A 26,839-nucleotide genomic window follows, 5' to 3' on the forward strand; every position below is an offset into this window, starting at 1 on the left:
CAAAAATACAAATGAATATTCCAGTATTTGATTATCCTTTAATGGTTTTAACTGCTTTTCAATGTGTTATTTTTAGTCCGTTTTGTAATATTCATTGGGGGAAAGATTCCCAAAGGTCAGAAGACAGATTATGTAATAAAAAAGCAAACAAAATATCACACCATTTAAAAAACTGGAAAATGTATTCACTTAAAATAAACTCAGTCACCTGAAAATAGCAGTCTGGATATATTTAACATCAAGGTTTTTTATTTTATTTTAATTTTTTTTCATTTTGTCTCCTATCTGTAAAGTAGAAATTCTTTAAATATTTATCAGTTTAATGATTCAGTTTGGTACTAAGAACATTTGGTTATGGTTAGTGAGAGAACAGTGTTTGGATTAATACATGAAAAGTGAGATTTAAAATAAATAAATAAATAAATAAATACAATATTTTTTATCAATACACTATATTGACAAAAATACTCAAAATACTGAGATTGTGTTTATTTCTGTATTCTCATTCCTGTTGTATCATGATAAAAATGTTCATGTCAGCTGTTAATAATAACTATCACAGTAAATGTAGAATCATTATGTATATTTTTAAGTGTAAGCATCTTGTAATTGGTCTGAAAGTCTAAACTATCCAAAAAGTGTTTTCATACTGTACATAAACTGAATCATGGTTCAGTTTGATCCAGTCCAAGACCAAATTAAACTGGAAATGCAGGACCAAACAAAGCTAGGACTAAAACATAGATGCACCTGCACACAGAGATGTTGACAAGAAGTGTATTTTTACGTCACAAATATTGAGATTATACATATATGTAAGGTTTGCAGCAACATACAGTAGTAACATTTTGCTGATTTTGTTGTACATGTTGAGAGGAAACAGTATGTGGCCCAAGGTTATAATAGTTTTAGATTATTCATTATAGTTCTGTTTTTTAGTTTTGACTCTAATTCAGTTTTGATTCATTTTTAGAGCAGGTTTGCTAGTTTTTATTAGTTTTTGTTTTTTCTAAATGTTTAGTTTTAGTTTAGTTTTAGCTTTTCTCACATTTTTTTTTTTTTTTATCTTCCTCGCTGTCGTATTCAAATAAATTCCATACAGGACTCTGCTGTTTTCTCCCAACTTTAGTTTCCATGTTACCAGGAAACAACAAGTGACGAGAAGTGACGGACCATGAAGTGTCATATGGTGCCTCCAGCTAAAATTACTCAAACAAAATAAATCAATTTCATATCAGTCCGACACTGACAAAGACAAAAACAAGGGAAATTTTATCCATAATTTTTATACGTTTTAGTTTCAGTTAGTTATCTTTTTTTTTTTTTTTTAATTATTATAGTTTTATTTATTTCAGTTAACGGAAATGTTTTTTCAATTCTAGTTTTGACTGACTGATTGATTGATTGATTGATGTATTTATTTCGAATATGAATGTCAAAACAGAGGAAAATAAATAAAAAAAACACTTAAACATAAGACATATAATACATATTTGAAAAGGAGTGAAAAGAAGCAAGAAGTTTCATTTCATTTTGTTAGTTTTCAATTATAACCTTGATGTGGCCAAGTAAGCTTCCTTGTGGAACTCCTTGGCTTAAATAATGTGTGTAACTGCATTTTCAGTCACTAAAATAACAGTGAAAAATGTCTAACCTCTAAAAGCTCTTTTAGATATATATGTTATGTACGTATATGGTACACTTCAGTGACAGGTGATGTTAAGCTAAAGATGAGGACCACTGTGTTTGTGAACTAGAGTGTTCCCACAGGCCAAGGCTTACAGGCTGAGTGATGACAGGTAATGAAAGACATCAAGGTATCAACTGATGGACGGTGAACACAGGTTTGTGGAAATAGAGCGGAAGAAGACATGGTATATGGTTTGTAGCTATGACGGAGCAACTGTGACGGTTACATAATAAATATAGCAGGGATGAGTAAACTTGGAGTCACCTCATCCTAACTTTGGTTGCGTAATGCTGCGTCAAGGCTTTGTTGAAATGTGAACAGTGACAAAAATAATGTTAACACAAACAAACAAAAATGACAAAGGAACCTAATAGATCATACTACATACTACATCTACCACAAAGAGCAGTTCTAGTCTGTTTTTGATGGTGTATCTAAAAAACCTGTTCCATGGTCCAAATGGGGACATGATTTAGAACACAGGTGTCAAACATGAGGCCCGGGGGCCACATCCGGCCCGCCAAAGGGTCCAGTCCAGCCCTTGGGATGAAGTTGTGACATGCAAAAATTACACTAAGATATTAACAATCCTTTTAGTTCAGGTTCCACATTCAGACCAATTCAATCTCAAGTGGGCAGGGACCAGTAAAATACTATCATAATAACATAGAAATAATGACAACTCCAAATGTTTCTCTTTGTAAATGTAAATATTTTCATGTATTTACACTAAAACAAAGTATAATTTTGCAAAACAAAAAAACAAAAAAAAAGCAAATAACCTGAAATGTCTTAAGAGAAGCAAGTACAATTTTAACAATATTCTGCCTGTTACTCAGTGTTTTGTGTGTTTGTAGATCCACTGTGATCTGTAAGTTATAATGTACATGTGTAAATGATAAACTGAGGCAGAATATTGTTAAAATTACACTTATTTTTTCAGTTTGTTCATGTTATTCACATCTTATGAAAGGATAGTTTGTAGATGTAAACCTTTTCATAATGTAAATTAACTTTTTTTTGCTGTAAAACATAGAGAAAAGTTTGGAGTTGACATTATTTATATATTATTATGTTATTATTTTCCTTGTTCGGCCCATTTTAGATCAAACTAGAAAAGCACTTGGAGAGCGCAGACCTCCGCCAAGGCTGATCAGTGACACCCCCCGTGGGCCCCCCCACGCCAAGGAGGTTATGTTTTTGCCAGGGTTTGTTTGTTTGTTTGTCTGTCTGTCTGTCTGTTTGTCTGTCCGTTAGTGTGCAACATAACTCAAAAAGTTATGGACAGATTTGGATGAAATTTTCTGGTCTGCGCCCCCCCCGTGGGCCCCCCCACCCCCGATCACCACCAAAATTTAATCATTTCTTCCTCATCCCATTTCCAACAAACCCTGAAAATTTCATCCAAATCTGTCCATAACTTTTTGAGTTATGTTGCACTCTAACGGACAGACAAACAAACAGACAGACAAACAAACAAACAAACAAACCCTGGCAAAAACATAACCTCCTTGGCGGAGGTAATGAAAATGTCCATGGAACAGACCAGTACTTTTCTCCATGTTTATGTCCACACCAGTTTATTTCCGCTTGCCTGACAGGAGTCTTAAGCCCACTAATAAGTACTAATACTCATAAGCCCAATAATATGCAATGTTCAGTTGTTAAAAGCAAGCAAAGGGGGCCAGAATAAGTGGTTGGAATAAGTTGAACTAATGTGTGTTTTGTCCTTGTGGTGTTACCTTAGCCAGTTTGGACATAAGAAGGAACTAACAGACATGTTTCTTTCACTCTGTTTGTATGGCCCGAAAAACGTTTGCCTGTGAGTATTTTATGTTCAGTTGTTGTAAGAATGACTAGTAAAAAATATCTCAGATGTGAACCTTTGTTGCTGGATAAAAAGACGTAAATCTTAAATTAATCTGTAAATGCTAATCATTAGCGTGTCTATGGATTTTCCCATTCAAGTTAGCATTGAGCTAGCGATCTTTTTCCCATTCATTTGAATGTATAATGCCATGTAAATGTACTAAGGCAATGAACAGAACTGAGACATATTTTGTATGTATGTTGCAGTTTTACAGTGAGTCTCAAGTACAAGATTTGGAGAGAAGTTTTCAGCGTCCGGCTTTTCTTGGGAAACCTGTTGTCTATCTGCCGAGCTAATTGCTACACGCACACAAGCAGAGGCAGAAGAATAGGAGTTAGCATAAAACGGCATTAACGTGAGATTAAAAAAAAAAATTGTCGGGGTTATTTAATGAATGCGTTAAAGCGGTAATAATGCGTTAACTTGCCCAGCCCTATTTGAAAGATAAACAGTACCACAGTGCTTCAGTTTCAGCTTCACAGTTTGTCATGTCTGTTATGTATTGGGATTGTCTCTGTCAACTCACCATGTATTTTTTATTAGTAAGTTTTTATTTTTAGTTTTATTTTTATCAATTACTAGAAATTTCAGGCGACCCCATTTGAATTCCAGGTGACCTCATGTGGGGTTCCGACCCCAAAGTTGAAAAACCCTGTCCTATAGGTTGCCTGAGCAGGTTCTCCTGCATGCATAGTATTCAGTTGCTGCAACTTTACCAGCAAATCCTAAACACTGCACTTTAATAGACAGTGTATGGTATGTTTTATAATTTAGAAAGCAATGTCAGCTACTTCGCAGAACCATAAAAGCAAATGAAGAGAACACATACAAGAGAACTAGGTGTGAAAAATGGGGTCAGTCAGGGGCTATTGTGACATTTATTCAAATATGTACGTTTTAGTCTTTAATAATGCATCTTATAATATGTTTAATGTCCAAGCATTGATTTAAAATCCTGGAAACTTCTATCAATATATCTAAGACTAACAGGGTTGTGCTATTAAAAGTAAATGAAACTGAAATGTAGTTGGATAAGCAGCACAACTTTGAACGGTAAAGTACATCAAACTGTACTTTAATATAAATTCATGAGATGTAGACACATAACTAGACACAGTAGTGCTCTTAATAATGCATTTAGCCGTCCACTCCCACTGACACCATTAAAGCCCCATGTAGAACAGGCTGTACTGCAGTTCTTCAGCATCACATTATTCTCTTATGGGTCAGGGTTGTGTTCAAAGAGAAGCTATACTGGAAAAATAGACACGTGCTTTATGTGTTTTAACAAAAAGTTTGTCACCTTTGGCTTCTTTCTTTGCTTTTATTGTGATTTTAAAGGAGTGATATTTAGCTTTTTTAAATGGAATTATGCATTTTAAAATATTTCCCTGTGGTCTACATAAACTGTAAATGCTATACTTGGGTCTGAATTCTTTATTAACCCTCCTGTATCCGGGTGCGCCTTTTAGTCACACTTTGCACTTCATGTTAAAAAACTTCTTATTATTTTTCACAATTTGAATAAGGTTAGAATTCAAAAGTTGTTCATTTGTGCATGACCTTTAAAATTCTGGCCACCAACTAAAATGTGCACATTGTAAACAAAAGAAAATTACAAGACTAGCATCTGTCTCCCAAGTGTGCCTAAAACGCACTATTTCTTCCATTTGATCTGTATGATTAGGGCTGACCTTGATTTACAAAAATAAAATCAAATTAGCGCAGAATAATAAATGAATATGTAATATTTAATAGTTTGATTTATAGGAGTGCATTTTTGGCACACTTGGTGACAGATGCTGGTATTTTTGAACATTTGACCTAGCGCCAAAAGTAATAATGCAAATTAACCGATGTTGGAGTTAATCATTGACATATGCCAGGATGAAAAAAATCAAATAATATGTGATCCACTTTTTATGTAGTATATTGAAAAAAAATAATTTTTTATGTTTTTTGCATCCAAAAAAATGGTTTGTTTACATTACCAACACGGCATTTAAAGGGTTAAAAAATGTGACAATTATTGAGTATTTGGTATTTTTATTTACGGCTCAAGTTGATGAAATAGAAAAAAGGGTAAAAGAATTAAAAACAAATTGTATGAAAATTTTATTGACATTATTTCACAAGTGTGTGAAAAAGGCACACTTGGTGCTTAGTAAGGGCCTCGCTGGACGGGATATCGGAGGGTTAATTCAACTCCACAGGTCTATCTTCAATTCTATTTTTGACTAATGACACAAGAAAGGTCGTTTTGAGCGCTGGCCCTTTAAATGTAAAAGTCCCACCCCCTCCAGGTTGTTGACGGTGCAGCTCTGTCTTGTTCAATCACTTGAGTTCGTTAATACAACCAACAACAAAACATTTTAGCTAATCGGCTCAAAGTTTAAACATATTTTCAGTTTTTACTACAACCGCTGCTGCTGATAAACAATTATGTCGTACTCAGAGAAACGTTCATTGGAAGTCTTGACCTTATATGTGCAAATGTCGTGATGTAACTACGTATAAAGCATAACAAATTAAGCGGGAATTAAAACGGGTTGTAGAAATCCACTCGGTTTTTGCTGGAATGAATTTAAAGGTAGCTTTGCAGCACCTGGAGGGTTCAAATTCAAACTTTTTAAACTATTATGCTCCCCAAATACACAAATAAATGAACCAAAGACTAATAAAAGTAGGTTTAGCAAAATATGACCCCTTTAATATGTTTTCTGCTTTTTTCCCCTCATATAAATCACTTCAACAAGTTCCTCAAAACTACTAAACATTCAATCATTTTAAGGATTTTAACCCTGAAGATTCCAGTCTGATTACATGATGCTAATATTTTTTATTAAAAAATCACACAAAGAATGAGTTGTTTTTTAACTTGACTTATTTATAATATTGATATTTTATACTTTAAGTCTATTTTGTTTGTATTTATACTTTTATCTGCCTTGACAGGGATTGCTGTCAAAAAAAATTTTCATTGTATAATCATTTGCAATGACAATAAAAAATCTATCCATCTTTAAAATAAATGTTGATGCATTAGTAATTTGTGTGTAAAATCCGATTTAACATGTACTCTTGAAAAAAAAAAAAAAAATAGCCAACTTCCAAAAAAACTGTTATAAAACTAATATTAATATTAATATTTTTTCTGTTTTATTTCTGCATAAATCTCTAAAATAACTTCAATTCTGCACAAAACTACCAAACATTCAATGATTTTAAGGATTTTAACCCTGTAAATGCCACTCTGATTACATGATGTATATATATTTTTATGAAAAAAACCACAAAGAGTTAGTTACTTTCCATAAATAAATGTTGGTGCATTATTCGATTGTTGCGTAAAATCTGTTTTAACATTTTCTTCCCTCTTGAGAAAAACACAAAGAACAAAGTCCACTTCCAACAAAACTGTTATAAAAACTTTACAGATTAATATTTTTTCTGTTTTATTTCTGCATAAATCTCTTATATAACTTAAATTCTGCATAAAACTACCAAACATGAAATAATTTTAAGGATTTTAACCCTTTAAATGCTAGTTCGGTCACTGTTATTATTCATGAAAAATACATAAAAATGAATTCTTTTCCATGTGCAAATGTCATGATGTAACTAGTTATAAAACGTACCAAATTAAGCAGGAATTATAACAGGTTGTAGAAATCCACTTGATTTTTGCTGGAATGAATATAAAGATAGCTTTGCAGCACCTGGACGGTTCAAATTCAAACTTTTTGAACTATTAGGGTCCAAATACGCAAATAAATGCACCAAAGTGGGTTTAGCAAAATATGTTAATATGTTTTCTGCTTTTTTCCCCATATAAATCACTTCAATAAGTTCCTCAAAATTACCAAACATTCAATCATTTTAAGGATTTTAACCCTGAAAATACCAGTCTGAATACATGATGTGCATATATTTTCATGAAAAAAACACAAAGAATTAGTTATTTTCCGTAAACAAATGTTATTGCATTATTACATTATGTGTAAAATCTGTTTTAATATTTTCTCCCTTCTTCTGAAAAAACAAAACAAAACAAAAACACAAAGCCCTCTTCCAAAAAAAACTGCTATTAAAAACTATACAGATTAATATTTTTTCTGTTATATTTCTGGATAAATCTCTTAAATAACTGAAATTCTGCATAAAACCACCAAACATTAAATCATTTTAAGGATTTTAACCCTTTAAATGCCAGAAGGAACTGTTGTTGAAATCCACCCAATTTTTTGCCAGAATGAATATAAAGATAGCTTTGAAGCACCTGGTGGGTTCAAATTCAAACTGTATGAACTATTAGGGTCCAAATACACAAATAAATGAACCAAAGACGAATAAAAGTAGGTTTAGCAAAATATGACCCCTTTAAAATGTTTTCTGCTTTTTTCCCCCCATATAAATCACTTCAACAAGTTCCTCAAAACTACCAAACATTAAATCATTTTAAGGATTTTAACCCTTTAAATGCCAGTTCAGTGACTGTTATTTATGAAAAACACATAAAAATGAATTCTTTTCCATGTGCAAATGTCATGACACAACTAGTTATGAAACGTAACAAATTAAGAAGGAACTGAAACGGGTTGTAGAAATCCACTTGATTTTTTGCCAGAATGAATATAAAGATAGCTTTGCAGTACCCGGACGGTTCAAATTCAAACTTTTGGAACTATTAGGGTCCAAATACACAAATAAATGAACCAAAGACTAATAAAAGTGGCTTTAGCAAAATATGACCCCTTTAAAAGTTGTTTTCTACAAGCCCCTGGAAAACCAACACTACAGAAGCACTCCGACAACTGAAGTATTGCTTTAAATTAAATAATATTTTATTATGGTTAAAGAAAAAGCATACTGTAAATGTACAGCCACAAACATAGCTGACAGCAGTCCCTCTGTTGGATGGTGAGAGATGGTGAACAATGTTAACAGGAATATTGCAATAATCAGAATTTTCCAGTAGAAAAACAGAGAGAGAATGTGATTGAAATGAATTGTTGAATTATTGAGACATTCTATGGTAAAAAGAAGACTAAAAACAACAACAAAAAAAAAATAACAGTGTTTCTGAAGACTAAAATAAGAACAGAAATGAACACTGCATAAAGACCTCAGTTGGCTGTATCAAGTGTGTTTGATGGGGTTAAAGCCAAACCCCGTAAGTGCATGAGGTGCAAACTCTGAGGCCATTTATTAGTGAGGTGTACTGCTATGATTCTAAATAACATCAAGTCAAACATCTCAGACTGATAACACAAGAAAGAATTAGTTAGGGCTTATAATTTACATAACAAAACATAATGTTATTAAAAAAATAAAACGTGCACTGAATTCCAGTGTCCTAGAGCGTACAACAATCTTCTAAGGTGCAGCAGTGATTAAGATATGATTTCCTACTATCAGAATATAGTTTGTGCTATATGAAAACATATGACAAGCAACAGGTACGTAAAATAGTTGGATGCACGGGAACCTATGAAAAGGAAATTCAGAGATTTGTACAAAATACAACAGTGAGGTCTGAAGAGAGCGGCAGGAGGTGTAGTGGTTAAAGACACTGTCCGAGGATTAAGTGTCCGGTCAAAGTGTCCGTCAGCAGGTAAATCCATCCATACCTGCCCCATTACTCTGAATCAAAAAGCGTCGTCTGAATTGCTGTTAATTTGAAGGAATAAAACAAAAAGACGGAACAGATGAACAGGTGCGGCTTGAACCTGGACACGCAGGAAAAGACAGTGTCGTTACTTTTGAAAAGTTTCACTGAAAAAATATGCTTTCCCTCTAAAACACCTACGAGTGAAGTGTCATAATATTTACACACTTGCCTGATGTATGTATAATAATTATAATATTTACAATGAGAGACTCCATTTGGAAAGCCTTTTTTGGAAAAGTAGATTAAGATTATTCATTAAAATAATTTTCTCACTGGGGTCGTATATACAGTTTATACACAATCACTCTTATAAACACCTCTCACAGTGTATTTTGTCCCTTTCGGAAAGAAGAAAATGCTAATAATATCATATATAATATTAGAACTCAGAGGTGTAGAGAGAGCTGCACATTCTCTACATCAGCGGTGTCAAACTCATTTTAGTTCAGGGGCCACATTTAGCTTAATTTGATCTGCAGTGGGCCGAACCACTAAAATAATAACATAATAATATAGAAATAATGTCAACTCCAAACTTTTCTCTATATTTTACAGTGAAAAAAGTCAAATTAAACAATGGAAATGTTTACATCTACAAACTGTCCTTTCAAACAATGTGAATAACTTGAACAAACTGAAAGAATAAGTGTAATTTTAATAATATTCAGCCTCAGTTTATCATTTCCACATGTACATTATAACATACAGATCCCAGTGGATCTACAAATACACAAACATTTAGTATCAGGCAGAATATTGTTAAAACTGCACTTATTTTTCTAAAGACATTTCAGATTATTCACTTTTTTTTTTTTTTTAATTATACTTTGTTTTAGTGTAAATACATGAAAATATTTACATTTACAAAGAGAAAAATGTGGAGTTGTGAGTATTTATAGATTATTGTGATAGTATTTGACTGGTCTGACCCACTGGAGATTGACTTGGTCTGCTTGTGGAACCTGAACTAAAATGATTATTTTCTTAATATCTATTTTTGCATTTCACAAATTCATCCCAAGGGCCAGACTGGACCCTTTGGCGGGCCAGATTTGGCCCCCGGGCTGCATGTTTGACACCTGTGCTCTACATGCAACTGTTTAAAGTCTATGTAATTAATGCTCCTTAAGCCCCATTAGCATTATTACTTATTGACATCGGTAATGATGTTAGTCCTAAATTGTTTGTGCTTAGCTAAAGGACTTCAAATACATGGCTAGAGTCTGAAGGCTGCAACACAGCGCAGAGACAGGTTCGTCTGTGCCAGGAAAAAGTAAACATCAGAAGGGTTGAGTGTCTTTATGTTCCCCTGATGTCTATAGCTCATCTACCACAGCGAGGCGGCCCCTCCTCTCCACGTGGCAGACACAAGTGAGACTAAAAGCACGAAATCCTCCAGGTCTTTATATGGAGCTTCTGCGTTTATTGAGTCTTCTGTAAGTGTTGATGCTGTGCAGACCAGTGGACACAGAGCTGATGCCTGAGTGGCGCTGCAGACAGCACACACAGCCGTTGGAGTGGAGGGGGTTGGAAAAAGCCTCCCCCTGTTCCATGTAGGTGTCTGAGGTTGAGAGGTCACGTGGGATGATCATGGGGATGGAGTATTGCAGCTTCTCTCGACTCTTGTACCAAAGGCAGGAGCACATGGACTGGAAGTGGAGCACCTCGGCGTAAACGTTTCGTAGACCTCGACTCGCCGCTCCTCCCCCGCTCCCGGCGATTGCGCTCCCGCCACCGCATCCAGTTGGCGTGGAAGAGCTGGAAGCCGGGACTGCGGAGCAATGGATGTGTCCGCCCGCCTGACCGTTATGAGCCAGTAGAGCCCTCTGTTCGGCGTCTCGTTTCTCGTCTTCGGCGTTCATGGTCATGAACCGTAGCACTGCTAAGTTGAGGAAGGCTCCGATCACAGCCAGACCCGTCAGGATGTAAATGAAGCTGAAGGCAACGTACTCCGGTTTGGTCTGCAAAGCGTGCTCGCTCTGCAGGGCCACATAGTCCCCGAAGCCAATGGTGGTGAGAGTGATGAAGCAGTAGTAGTAGGCATGAAAAAAACTCCAGCCTTCAAAGTGCGAGAAGGCCAGCGCTCCCACGCATAACGTACTCATGCAGGATATGAACCCGATGGTCACCATGTTGACCATGGAGACCTCGGTGTGGGTCATGCCGATGCACTTTTTCAGTCGGTGGAGCAGGTACCTGACGAAGGTGTTGATCCGCTCACCCACACTCTGAAACATTACCAAGGTGAGAGGGATACCCAGGAGGGCGTAGAGCATGCAGAACACCTTCCCTCCATCTGTGCTAGGGGCTGCATGGCCATATCCTGAGGGAAAGAAAGGAGAAAGGCACAGGGTTACTGGGGCAGAACTAATTAAATCTACAGTGCACAGGACAGGGGTCTGAGAAACAGGGCTGGAGGCTGGAAGATAGTCAAACCTGGATCAGACAGATATAAGTGATTTGTATTCTTTGAGCGGCACTTCTGATAAATTCAAAGACTCTTCATTTTGCAGCGACAGAATGCAATTGGAGATGAGAATGCGCGGCAGTGTGGCAGGAATGGCCAAGTATTGATGTCGTGTATGGGAGAGAGAGCTTGAATAATTCATTGACCACTGGTCTCTGTAGAGTGGCTCCAACTAATGAGTGCATTTGCACCTAATTACTTCTCTACATTTTTCCAGATCAAATAAACCAGACACCATAGGGTATGTTTGTTCTTATTCTATTTTTGTTATTAAATCACTGTTTTCCTCATTGCTTTCGTCCTAGGGTCTGTTGAATGTTTGGATTAGAATTCCTCGGCTAGTTCGATGGAAAAACGTGCTGTGTGGTTTAATCTGTACTCTGCTGACACATCAAAATCACTAACAGAACCAGAAATGACTAAAAAAACCACACCAGCTCTGGTTAACCTATTCTTTAGCAAAAAGCAGGAGTGAAAAATACAAAAATAACACATTTTTAACTAAAAGAGATGAAAATGAAGCAATGCAAAAGGCTGTAATGTGTGTTTGTTTACAAAATTAATGAAAATAAAGAGAGAATATTTTCAGTTTTCATCTTTGTTGATTTATTTCATATGTAGGACAATAAAACACACTCCCATGCATTTTTAATAATCATTTTTTGTAGGTGATTTATTTCTCCCGAGCTACTCGATCACCAGAAAAACATATTGCCATTGTACGTTTCTGCAAACCACAGGTCTGTGTAACCTCAGTGGAATTTGTCACAGACGGATTCAATACTTGTTTTTGTTTTTTTTGTACATCAAAAGTCAGGGAATGCTTAGCAGAAATATTATATTTAAAAAGCAGAATTTGAGTCCCAACTCTGATAACATATTGGGAAAAAAAGAGAAACCTATCCAAATGCATGCATAAGCTTAATCTTAAAAACACAATATATTTATACATGAATGTAAATGCAACATATCAATTTTTTATTTATTTATTTTTTTTTTTTTGACAAATATATCTGTGCTTTGCAGAAACACACACTGATCAGTTATAAAGTTATGATTATTGAGTGTTAATCTTGATTATCTCATTACAATGCCAATGTCAGTGGGAGGGATAGACTGTATTTAGCAGAAAGTGATAAGGAGGGGCGATACTGAGGATTCTGGTATCGATCTGACACCAAGTAAATTCAGGGCTAGTACACTGGTCTACAAGGAAAATGCTTCCAGAATAAAAGTAATGAAATTTTACCACATGAGAGTCACTGATAAAGAAAAATCAAGTCAAAAATGTTGGTTGGCTGAACTTTCCAAGATACAGCCTTGGGTCAAAATGTGAAATTCAAGAATTAACGAGAGAATGAGTTTGACTCAACAGGAATATTTGTCTCAGAGCTACAAGATCTACTTCAAAACACTGTCTGCATACATTCACTTTACAGGTTCTATTTAGTGGAAGATTTCTAAAACTATTATATAAATGTACATAAACCAATATATATGTGTAATAACACTTTATCATATACCTTGAAAACATCCGCAAACCAGTACTTTTGTCATTTATTTTCCAACTAATCTTATCAAAATACGTAACATTTAGCACATTTAATGTCTGAAGCAAATCATTTCTAAAAAATTGTAGACCAGTGGTATTGGCGATACTGTTACTTTTTACTTGAAATGTCATGATCGTGATTTTGCCTTTACTTAGTTGATTATGATTATGATAAAACACAGCACAAAGATTTTAGGCAAGTAAACATGTTTTTTTTTTTTTTTTATTAACTAATGACAATATAAAACAATTTAACTGTATAAAAATAATAAAATAATTCCCCTTTTAAATTTGTGATATTACCACAGTGGTGAATGACTTTATTGCACACATCACATGTGACACTTTCCCTGTCAGCTGCAGTGAATAAGCTCCACACAGCGCTTCTCTTTCTCTCCACCATCACATACTGCTCGCAGTCAGTGCTCTGACTCTCCGCTCTCCAGCAGAGTGGGAGAGAAGCTGCGCTCGCATGAACTCTGTGACGAAATTCAAGTAATTTGCTGGACGTATAGAAGAGAAACTGCAACAAAAGTATCGAACTCATCATGCTACTATCGATCCGATACCAATACTCACCTCGGTATCAATACTATCAATATATACAGGGGTTGGACAAAATAATGGAAACACCTTAAAAAATCAACAAAATATAATTTAATATGGTGTAGGTCCGCCTTTTGCAGCAATTACAGCCTCAATTCTCCGAGGTATTGATTCATACAACTTGTGAATTGTTTCCAAAGGAATTTTAAGCCATTCTTCAGTTAGAATACCCTCCAACTCTTTAAGAGACGATGGCGGTGGAAATCGACGTCTTACTTGAATCCCTAAAACTGACCATAAATGCTCAATAATGTTGAGGTCTGGGGACTGTGCCGGCCATACGAGATGCTCAACTTCATTAGAATGTTCCTCATGCCATTCTTTGACAATTCTAGCTGTATGGATTGGGGCATTATCATCTTGAGGTGAAGGTGTTTCCATTATTTTGTCCAACCCCTGTAGATTGATATGCCCAGCCCTAGCAAGTGAACATTAGTGCTTGAATGTGATGTGTTGGAAGCAGCGAAATGGCCAAAAGTATGGATCTGACTTTGACCAGGGCCAAACTGTATCATCCCAGAAACTACAGGGCTTGTGTGGTGATTCAGTCTGCAGTGGTTAGTAAAATGTAACCTGAGGAAGGTAAGTCTATTTAAGCATCTGTGGCATTATAACATTATTTCCACCTGCCTAATACTATGGAGGTCATTTTTTACAGCTTTGACTTGAGGCCTAGACCTCTGAAGGTGTGTTGTGGTATCTGGAACCAAGACATCAGCAAGTGATACGAGAGTCTGGTTTCGACCAGGTCTATATGCAGTGTCATGAGATAACTTTTGTTGTTTGGCGCTATCTAAATAAAACTTGATCGACTGATTGATTGAGATGCTTTAAGACCTGTAGATGAACCACAATTACTTCTGGTTGCACTTCATCAGACCACCTTTGGTTCTGCAGACCCAGGAATGCTCAACAAGACGTGCAGTTTTGGAGATGCTCTAACCCAGTCATTTTGACCCTTGTAAAAGTCACTCACATCCTTAAACTGCCCCTGTTTTACAACTTCAACACATCAACTTTGAGATCTAAACGTCCTCATACTCCCTAATATATCCCACCCACAGAAAGTTAGTCATAATATTATGGCAGTGAAATGTTTTTTATTAGTGAACAGGCTGACATGTCATCTGTGTCACTAACATGAAAAGTTTCTTGTTATAAGTTTGTATGCTGAAAAGTCTTACAACGTGATCATAACTTTATCGTGTGAAAATACTGCTAATGATAAACGGTAAAATAATACATTTTGCTACACTTCAGAAACTCTGATGCTAAAAATAGTACCAAAAAAAGACAAAAAATAGCACTGAAACTAATAAAAATGAAGTAAAAGCCTGAGCAAATGTGTGACAAACCACTAATGATAAACATTTCGTCAGTGACATACACTACCAGTCAAAAGTTTGGACTCACCTTCTAATTTAAATGGCATGAGATGGACCACAGATGACCAACAAGTGCTCAGCATTACTAGGAACTCCTTTAAGACTTTTGTAAAACATTTCAGGTGACTACCTCATGAAGCTCATCGAGAGAATACCAAGAATGTGCAAAGCAGCAATAAAAGCAAAAATGTGGCTATTTTGAAGAATCTAATTTATAAAACATGCTTTGAGTTATGTCACACTTTTTTCAATTCCATAATTCCATATGTGTTCATTCATAGTTTTGATGCCTTCAGTGAGAATCTACAATGAAAATAAAGAAAAAACAGGTGAGTCCAAACTTTTGACTGGAAGTGTACACTTATAGAGACTAAAACTAAAACTCATTTGAGAATCAACATGACTCATATTTTCTGACTGATTCTGTACGCACTCGTTGTCATGATGATAAATCCCATGAATTAGAGCGCAGATCCGGCCTTCCTCCCATTACGTTTCGGTTTAAGCGTCGACCTTTGTCTCGATAACGTCATCATCTCACTACTATTGTCCCACAGGATACGAGGCCCTTGAATGCAACATCATTATTGACTGAAATATATTTCCTACGTGTGGACCTGTTGCACACAGAAGCTGAGAGATGATGTCCTCGATAACAACAGGATCAGCAAATGGAAAAGGTTGACCAATAGTTTGAATGTAATTACTCCGGGGGATGATTTAATTCTTTGAGCTCTGGTTTTATTGTCACACCGACCTGTGCGGTTGAGCCATCTGTCTGCCTGGTGCCAAATCTGTTTAAAGCTCTCCCAGTTGTGTCGCCTCAGTGAGAGCCATTACAACTGATGTATCTCCTCGTGAAAGGAAAAACCTGACCTGCTCACCAAGCACTCAGCGCCCACCAAGCAGACGTTTAGCCCAGTAACACTGTCTATTTACATTCCATTTCATTTCTTTTACTGATTTATTTGATAGGCACAGCGTTCAGTGACCAACAGAAGCTAATTGTCGGAAAAAAGATAAACGCCGCATGAAAATCAACAAAAAATGTCTAATAGCATTTCATAGAAATTGGAATGAGACTTATCCAATGTGTTCTTATTCCACCAGTAATGGTGTATTTACCTACACCCTCGGTGTAGGGGTGTAAGAAAATATCGGTTCTGCAATATATCGCAATATTTCATTTCATGATACTGTATCGATATTAAAAAGTACTGTATTGATATTTTTAGGTATTTAATTAAATGCAGATATTGTGGAGGTTCATTTTTGTTTTTCTTTTATGTTTATATTTTATTTATTATTAATTAACACTTTTATTAAATAATGTTAGCTCCTTTCCTGGGTTTGCACAAAAAAAATGTTATGATGTTAGTTCTGAACTAATAGAATATAAACATTTGAACAGGATCTTAATCTGTAATGTCTGTAAAACATAATTTAAGTTTTAACACAGGAACATTTTGTGATATAACATTAGATCCTGTTCTGATCAAATAAAAACGTGTTTAGTATTTGTGCATATTTTGGGTGTAATTCAATTCTTCAAGGAAATAATCATTTTTAAAAAAAGAAACGAACAAAAAATTGCCTTTTTAACAGTATCATGATATACCGTGATATATCGTATCGTGATCCTAGTATTGTGATTTGTATTGTATCATTAGATTATTGCCAATACACACCCCTACCTTGGTGCCAAATGTTGAAAAAAGTAAACTGCCCATACCGGGATTCAAACCCCAGTCTCCTGCATCCTAGACTGTAACTATACTTACTAAGCGATCCATCAGTAAGTTCTTTACCGCGTTAATTTATGCGTCCTAAACAAGGTTATTATCGTTAACGAAAACTAACAAAATGACGAAAACTAGAATTGAAAAAACATTTTCGTTAACTGAAATAAATAAAAACTATAATTAAAAGAAAAAAACGATAACTAACTGAAACTGTATTGTGTGTTTACAAAACTAACTAAAACGGATAAAAATTATTGATAAAATTCCCTTAGTTTTAGTCTTTGTCAATGTCGGATTGATTCAAGGTCGATTTATTTCGCTCTAGCAATTTTAGCTAGCGACACCGTACGGCACTTGTGGTTTCCAATCGTCTTCTTGTCACGACTCTTCCTGGAAACATGGAGACTAAAGTTGGGAGAAAGCAGCAGAGTCCTGTCTGGAATTTATGTGAATACAATGGAGAAAAAGATAAAAGATATAAAAAAAAACCCCCTAAAACTAAACTAAAACTAAGCATTTAGAAGAAAATGAAAACTAATAAAAACTACCAAACCTGCTCTAAAAACTAACTGAAACTAACTGAATTAGAGAGAAAAAAGTCTAAACTAAATAAAACTAAACTATAATGAAAAATCCAAAACTATTATAACCTTGGTCCTAAAGCTGTTCTAGCTCTTGTATTGTAGAGGGGTCTACTGCACACACGCCATTTATTACGAGAGTCTATGGGTGTTTTCACTCTGCGTACTCAAGTCTGTATCCGAGTACGTATGATCCCCAAGTCCACTTAATTTTATCCATGTGAATGCAACCGTTCCGTACTCGAGTACCGTGCCTGAGTCCACTTGAGAAGGTAGTCCTGGTTCTGGACTGCCCGGGCTCCAGCACAGTACGTCGCCGTGTAAATGCGATCCGTGCCCAAGTCCGGAAGTGACCTAATCACCACTCCGACAACGGAAGTGGGTTAAGCACCACGAGACCATAGACGGCGCTCCTGTTGTCTCCTGGAAAAGCCTTGGATAAGTACCGGCCTGGGCTCGCCGTACCAACCGAACCACTCGGTGATATATCAGGGACTACGAAGGTCGCTGTGCTTCTTTTTGCCTCAAACAGGCTAACAGATAGTAAGGGTTTGTCTTCTTCTGATTTCCGTGTTTATAGGATAGTGACAGAATTCCTTCCACACCGCCACCTACTGTTTCGGTCCTGTAACACCCACTCATACTTGGGCACGGGCCGCGGTACGCATGTGTGAACGCAACATCTGCAGGAAAGATGTGAATGTATCCAAGTACAGCACGGACTCAGGTACCCTGTGTGAAAATGCCTTATATGATAAAGGGAGTTAAATCGAAACTAAAGTCTGATCATGAAAAACAACTGTCTATTCAAGCAGCAAGCATTTGGGTCTGCATGAAAAACAAACAGGCAGCCACAGAAAGTATGGAATGTATTGGAACTATAGAACTGCATGGACTGAATATTAACCCTTTCATGCATGAATTATGAGAACCTTAGTTAAGTTTTTTTTTTTTTTTTTTTTTTTTTTTTGAGTGTTTTTATTCCTCCTTGGGCATGAAAAAACAATACAATTGAGTTGGGGGTTTTTTTCATGGATTTACAAAAATATCCACTCAGCTACACTATGCGTTATATTTTTGAAGCAAAGAAACAAGTATTTTAAACCCAATATCAGAAAATGATATGAAAACAATGAAATAAAAACATGTTTAATGCTGCTAATCTGATATTTTCTCACATTTTAACATATTCTAACACTAGTTATTACTCACTTCATGGAGATAATATGCAAAAAATAACAATTAACAATTGATTTCCACTCAAGAACCAATCAAGAACAGCACAGTTACAGTAATGGTATGAATTGCAGTTTATGAGATGGTGCATAAGTGTCCACTGTGTTGGCTGATATGGAATTAAAACAACAAAACCCATGAATATACAAGAGAACATCTGTAGAATAACTGTCCACTGTAGTGACCTATGCATGAAAGGGTTAAATATCTTTGAACACAGCCAGTGATTGAGTGACTCACACAAAGTGGTCAAACATAGGCCGATACCTCTACTGCAGAAGTGTCAAACTCATTTTAGTTCAGGGGCCACATGCAGCCAAATTTATTTATTTATTTATTTGTTTATTTTTATCAATTTTTTAATTTGTTTAGTGTGCATCTCAGAAGTATAATACAAAAGAATAAGAAAGAAATTCACATTTTATAATACAAGATTCTGTGACACACAAAGTATAAACCGTACCCCCCAGAACCAGTGGCGACCCCCATACCAACCCAATCTAGACCACAAAATATGAAAACCAGCTAATAAAGACAAATACATATATATATAGATGAAAGAGAATATAATTTACAAACATAAACAGAATAGTGATCAGGAAAGTCATAGACAATTATGTTGCACTCTTTCTTTAACCATAAAATAAACACCATCCCACATACTAAGCGTTTTTTGACTGGCTTCGTTCATCCGGGCCACTGACCTCTCCATCATAACTGTATCTAGAAAATAACACTGGTCAACAACAAATTTATTGTTTAAGTTTTTTGAGCTGATTTAGGATAATTTTGGTGTGCTGAATCCAAAAATCACATTAATTTTGCTCAATCAATAATTTCTGAACTATGCTACATATTGGCTTTTTAACATTTTTGCTTACATTTATGGGCATTTTCACATCATATGATACAATATTCTTTCATATTTCTTGCAGTAAACGAGTTCTGAAGATTTTACTTTTGCCAATTTATGATTAATGGTTTTTTTAATATTACAGGTGAATGAAATGGCTTCGACTAGAAGATCTTGCAAAAATAAGCCTGACGTATTCTGCTACATCTGCGGTGAATACACCATTGTACCTAACAGGTACAATGGTGAAATGATTTTTTTTCTCTTAAAACCTATTTTGGGTGAGAACTATATAAAAAAATCAGCTGATAAAGTCACAAAAATGTAATCAATTTTGTGAGAAGATCAAATTTTTCAAAATCAAATTAGCAAAAAAAACCTGACCTGATTGAGAAAAACAGATGTCATTTTTGGATTTAGCGGTGCAAAATGGTCCTAATTCAGTTGAAAAAACCGAGACAACTTGCAAAAAACATTTTTTTGTAACCCAGTGTAATTTATCCATTGTTGCCGTGATAAAGTAAGAGGTGGTTGCCATCTCAATACATGCAGCCAAACTTGATCTCAAGTGGACTGGACCAGTAAAATAATAGCATAATTTTTCTCTGTATTTAAGTGAAAAAAAAAAAAGAAAAAAAAGTAGATTTAAATTATAAAAGTTTTTACATTACAAACCTTATTCTTTCAGAAAAATGTGAAAAACCTGAAATTTCTTAAGAAAAATGAGTGCAATATTATGCGTCAACTTATCATTTAAATATTTTGATCACAGTGGATCTACAAAACATTTAGTAACAGACACAATATTTACATTATTGTTGGAATTTGGAGTTTGAAAGTAAAAATTAGTCTGACACACTTGACTATTAATATCTTCAGTGTCATTTTTTGCACACATTCATCCTGAGGGCCAGATTGGAACTTTTGGCCGGCCAGTTATGGCCCACGGGCCTTATGTTTATCACCCATGTTCTACTGTATCCTGTTGTTTTTAATTTTTTAATTATTTGGAATGTAATGAAATTCAATGCCATAACTGAGGACAATCTTATTAAAACCAACTCTTTGCTTTGGGTCCAAAAGTGGTCACATTAATGGGATTAAATAGTATTCCTTTTATTAGTATATGATAATTTAATAAAATATAGTTTTATGTGATTTGAAGCATTTATAAAGTTAATTTAGCTTTGCTTCACCCCCTTGAACCCCCACCAGGACTCCAACCCTGGATACCCCCCCTCCTCCATTTTTTTCTGGAGCAGTATAACTGTTTCTGATGACAAAGTGGCTCTGATTAGCTCTGATTTTTGCATTTAAATAGAAATAATGAGTCTGTGTTATGTTCAATTCTTAAAACAAACAGGAACCGTTATGAGTGACAGTGGGTTTGCATCTTCTAAAGTGACACTACTAATCAAAAACAAAGAAAGTTTACATGATTGCATTTCCTACTTTCTGTGAAAATGTTGCTGTTGATTCATAATAAATATAAATGTAATCAGTGAATGTCTTTTTTTTTACTTGTTCTACAGAATATTTTAACCCCTAAAGATCTAGAACTATTTTTATGGGAACTTCCAAATGAATGAGCAGTAGTGACCCCTATAAGCATAATCATAGACACCTCCCCACCCCCAGGCATGCTACATATAATCAAAAGCTTTACATTCTCCAAATGTATCTTTATCTTTATGGAAAACATGAGCATTAAAGAACAATTCATTATGAAGCTGAGACATGTCAAGGACTATTCATGTTCCTTTTGTCCAGGAGTAATAAATTATGATGTAAGAAAAGTTTTGAGTGTCTGAAGAAAAGATCTGAGGCATCATAATGGTGAAGTTTAGAATTGTAAGGCTCAGAAGTTAAGGTGATTTATGTTGAAGAAATGTAAGGTTTAACAGTGAAGTAAATCTATATTACAGGAAATAAGGGAATTCATGTGTTTGTTAAAAATATACTGACAGTATTTACCCAATTAACTATTTACATTGATGTTTGCAGAATTATTATTTATTAGGCCTGTAACGGTACACGTACCGAACTGAACCGTTTCGGTACACACCTGTTCGGTTCAGTACACAGCTGTACCGAAACTGCGCAGTATGTTGAGAGAGGTGCTCGTGTCGATGCCCGAGCCCCTAAAAAGAAAAAGGAACGAAACACGTTGTTTGATGCGGAACTTTGAATCCGCGCAAGTTCCACACGGACATATTGAAGGACGCGCACATTGACCCAAAATACGAAAGAGCAGCTGTTATAAGGTAAAAAAAAAACAAATATGATGTGAACCTGGAAGGAAGAGACTGAAGACCCTCCACCATCATTACAGTCCCGTTTGGGATCAGTTCAGGTCCCGGTGAAAGACAACAACGAGGAAAGAGACGTTAATTAGACGAACATTGTTTACTGCCTATGAACTACAGTACAGGGTGTCCCATAAGTCTCCATACATAGGAAAAATAAACGTTTCTTGAGATAAACCATTTTTATTTATATAATATGCTCTATATGACTGCCATTTTGTCGGGAACACATTTCAATGCATGTCCTCCACTGCTGAAGAACTATAAAGAAGAAATATAAAGAAATACATGTTAGAACCATATGTATTATGTCTCCTATGTATGGAGACTTATGGGACACCCTGTAGTTCTAAAACACTGACTGTCTGTCAACTCTGTCTGTCTCTCTCTCTCTTTCTCACGCTGTATAACAAAGGAATAGAACCCAGGAGTTGGATGCTGAAAGTATAAAAAGTTTCACTTTTGTTTCACGCCAGCGTTAGTTACGTTAGTTATGGACCCCCCCACCCCCCGGCTCTGACCAAAGAAAAAAACAAAACACCCCCCCGACAAACCGCACCCTGCATGCGCGCACACATGTACACAAAGTGTCCTAAACAGTTTGTTCTCTGTCCTAAAATAAATAATTTGGTTAATTTTTTGTTGTCAATGTTGCTCTCCAGTTTGTTTAAACAGAATACCAGTTTGTCCTCTTATTAATGTTGTACTTCATGTGGAATTTTTTTGGTGTTTTTATGCAGAATGTGAACTGACAGAACTGTGATTTGAGTTTTGTTGTTTGTTCAAAACTACCAGTCAGGGAAAAGTGCAATACTAATGTTTAAAATACATTTAGTAATATTAATAATTCATTTTATTTTCTATTTGATTTATAGCAGCAGAATTATATTCCTCTTTTTCTATATTCTATTGTGTCCAAAAACTGGGGGAAAATTTTTCAAAAATTCATAAATGTATTAAAGACATTTTGAGGGGTTCCCTTTCTTCCCGTACCAAACCAAAAAAAAAAAAAAAACGAACCGTGGCTTTCAAAACTGAAAATGTACTGAACTGAAAATTTTGTGTACCGTTACAGGCCTATTATTTACAGATTTACACATTTAAATGTTCTCATTTGTAGTGTACAAGCCAGCTAAGATAATCTGTTGAATCTGCCTTTCTAAATCACTTACATTTACCTATCTAAGTACTGCTAGCTTCTGATTGGTTAATTCAGTCATGTGGGGATCTTTGTCAGGAAGTGTTGTGTTGGTAGTCGTCATGTGTGACAAGTAAAGCACTGTTCAAGAAGAAATCTGTCTCCATCCTGCTGTCTCATTTTATAAAGAATGAACCATTAACCACCAACGAACCCTCACGTTACATAACTATAATTTAGTCAGACATTAAATAATTTTTTTTTATACTGAAGTGGCATTGTCATTGTATCAACATCTATATGTGAAGACAATGGCTCAAAACTATAATTTAACACTATTTCAGCAACATTTATTTTTAGTGTGACTGGATTCTGGACGTTTTTTTTTTTTTTTTTTTTTACACTTTTCCTGAGTGATTTATCGCCATTTATTACGTTATTGTTTACATTTTTCAGTAAAAAGCCAATATTTTCCTGTATTTAATTCACTGATCATGTAGATGTTCATACAATCTTAGTGTAAATCCAAAAGTTTTTAGATAAAAACTGTCAGAACAGAGAAAACTGAACAGAAAAATAAAGTGACTTTTTCAACAAAATACATCTTTAATTGAAAATAAAAACAAGCATCTACAACCACTTTGTCAAGCTATATATGTTTTAAATGTATTTGTTACATGAAGATGAGATGAAATTTACATGTGTAACATTACTTTCTTTAAAGCTACGGTATTATTTCTCTTCTACATTCATTTAAATATCAGACCATTTATTTTTATTTATTTATTTTTTCATCCGTATCTAAATGAACATTTCAAAAATGCCCTGAATCCTAAATTGGATTTACTTCAAGAAGGCTCCCGCAAGCTTTTATGAATTATAACCACTTCAAGCTATCCAAAATAAATATAATTTGTCATGGCTGCTTTTTAGTATTTTGATTTGTGTTGCTATTTGCTTTTCATCAGGGAAGTTATCAAAACATCTTGCTTTAATGGGGGTTCATTCATTTTATTTATATAGCCCCAGACCACAAATCACAAATCGGCTTCACTTGTACAGTATACACTACCATATGACCTTTGACCCTTTGCTCGGGTGAGGAAAATTTCCCATAAAAATTCACTTTATTAACCCTTTATCGGGCAAGTGACTATTTTTGGTCATTCAGTTTTTGGTTTGTTTTTTTTGTTTGTTTGCATGTGTTTACTTTTTGGCAAGTTTTGCTTGGATGTTTTATGACAAGAGGAGGGAGCCTGTTGTCATGGCAACTGACGAGGAGGTAGATGACGATGTGCAATAACCAGTGTTGGGAATACTGCGTTACGAAATTAATGCATCACAGTAATGGATTACTTTTTTGTAAGGCATTACTAATTAATTTTCACTAATATTTTACGCGATACATGTTCAATAGCGCTTGCGTTACAACATACTTTTCACCCTTAATTCCAGCATTATGCATGCATTTGCCTAATGTCACCTCTCATGTCATGTATTTAGCCCACGCTTTTTAACTAATTATTCTTTTTTACGGTAAGATAATATTTACTGCCACGCCAATTAAACACCTTTAAAATGTAATGTCAATCATCACATGTAGCCAATTTAGTCATTAAAACATTAGTGTTTCAAAATAATAATAATAATAATAATAATAATAATCTTTAATAATGATCTTTATTGATATAGCACTTTTCATACATTAAGACTATAGCACAAAGTGCTTTACATATCAGTTTAAAAATCAGTACCGCCCCCCCACCTACACACCCACCCACTCACCCGCACACACACACACACACACACACACACACACACACACACACACATATGCAAACACACAAGCTCACACATACTTAAAAAGACTGACTGAGCATGGGTAGACCAGAACAAAAATGTAAAAGTAAAAGAGGAGGCGCTGTCTCAGGGAGCCATCCGCACCAGGGGGCAACCAGGCACCAGCGACACAGCGCCGCATCCCAACCAGTGGGAGAGGGCCAACTGGGACCCCCACCCACCAGAAAGGGGCAGACCCCAGTGAGAGAAGGCGCCACAGCCCCCAGAGATAAATGCAAAAAAATAAAAAAAAATATAATGCAAAAAACATGAAAGAGCCAGTCTTTTGAACGACTCCTTTCAGTGAACGGCCCCCTTCAAAGAGCCAAAAGTCCCATCACTATCACTTACAGTCAGTGTTACTTTTATCACTGTCATTTATTCTGAAAAATCTCCACACTCCTCACACATTATTCCTCCTCCTCGTACCTGCTGCACTGAACTGTGAATGTCACATGGCTGTAAGTGGTATCGGTGGATTTGTATCGGATATCTTTTACGAGTACGAGTACACACACTGAGTATCGGAGACGATGCCCGCTACTCGTATCGGTGCATCCCTAATTTCAATGTATCCTATAAAGGGTTAACATGGAAAATAACGGAATAAACCTTGAGAAGAGCCACAGAGAAGAGCTTCCCCTTCATAGACAGGCATGCAGTAGGTGTTTTATATGCAGGATACAGGACTTTTCTCCAATATTAGACTCAGAAAACCGACCTACGGGTCAAAAAGAAAGTTCGACTCGTTTGTATCCGACAGTTACTGTGACTTTTTGTTGTCGTTTCCCATAAAATGCCAGAGCTCCACAGTTTCATAATATCACTGCCCCTTCTTATATCAGCACATAAACCCTGGGACTATTCATTATGCAGCGAGCAGGACAGTGTGTTCAGGTGAGCAGAGATGAGCCGTGGTGCTGTCAGGAGCTGTCAGCGGCTTATCAAAACCGCCGGGATGAGCGGAGTGACAGCGGCGCTCGTCACCATCAGACGCAGGAGCTGGAGGCGACAAGGCCAGCAGTTCTGCCGCCATGTGAGGGAGCGAGGAAGCCGGCACGACAAGCTCATCCTCCCTCCTCCTCCCTAGCTCGCCAAGGAAGTTATTATGAGACAGGACATCACCACGGCTTGTTTTGGCACGATGTAGAAAGCCACCAGGGCCGCTCCCTCTGTTTACATGGATTACAGTCATTGCCGGTGGTAGAGAAAAATAAAGTGCAGCTCATTGCTATGAAAGAAGAAAACAATGAACCACAGAGTTGCTGATTTTTTTTTTTTTTTTTTGACATATGAAGGACCTCCGAAACTTGGACGGGATCTGCATTAATACTGAATTTGTTTGGTTTCAAAACAGCACTGTCATTATAGAGGAATGACTGCACATATTTCACAGAAAGATGGTGAAAGCAGAGAGGAGACATCTGGGAAATTACAGACTATCAAGTTTTTCTTCAGGAAATACAAATTCCCTCTAAATCAGCTCAGTTTCTCCATTTGTGTAAAGATCGTTGCAATATTTATAAAAGAAGAATCACAGACTCGGCCTGTGCCCTGAGGCCGACTGTCTCGTAACCTAATTTCTGTAATTATCATGTGAGCAAAAAAGAAAATTGCATAATTCTGCGAAGCAATAAGAGCCTTTAAAATACTTCTTAGGAAAAACTAACAAACAGGAGAGGTTCTCATAGGTGCACCGTAAATTCCTCACTAGTCACTTTTCCATTGGACATCTGCGCAAAACTTTACCAATATTTACTAAATGTCAAAAGATAGAAGTGAGTAATGTCAGTTTGATTTTGATTTTAGTGATTTATTCCGAACATGCAATAAAATTTAACATATATGCACTAGCAAAACATACATAATAATACAAATATCAAGAATCATTACAATCTTAGAC

General features: G+C 35.8%; 1 protein-coding gene across 1 annotated transcript in view; it reads right to left on the reverse strand.

The window, feature by feature from the left end:
• Positions 1 to 10,321: 10,321 nt before the first annotated feature.
• Positions 10,322 to 26,839, reverse strand: part of kcnk3a (potassium channel, subfamily K, member 3a) — a 97,012-nt gene continuing 80,494 nt past the window's right edge. Inside the window, exon 2 of the mRNA XM_030128929.1 lies at positions 10,322 to 11,554. Within this exon, the coding sequence (XP_029984789.1) occupies positions 10,635 to 11,554 (920 nt within the window). The 3' untranslated portion in view covers positions 10,322 to 10,634. The remainder of the gene's footprint in view (positions 11,555 to 26,839) is intronic.

This window comes from Sphaeramia orbicularis, chromosome 24, assembly GCF_902148855.1.
Source record: "Sphaeramia orbicularis chromosome 24, fSphaOr1.1, whole genome shotgun sequence".
NCBI classification, from domain to species: Eukaryota; Metazoa; Chordata; class Actinopteri; order Kurtiformes; family Apogonidae; genus Sphaeramia; species Sphaeramia orbicularis.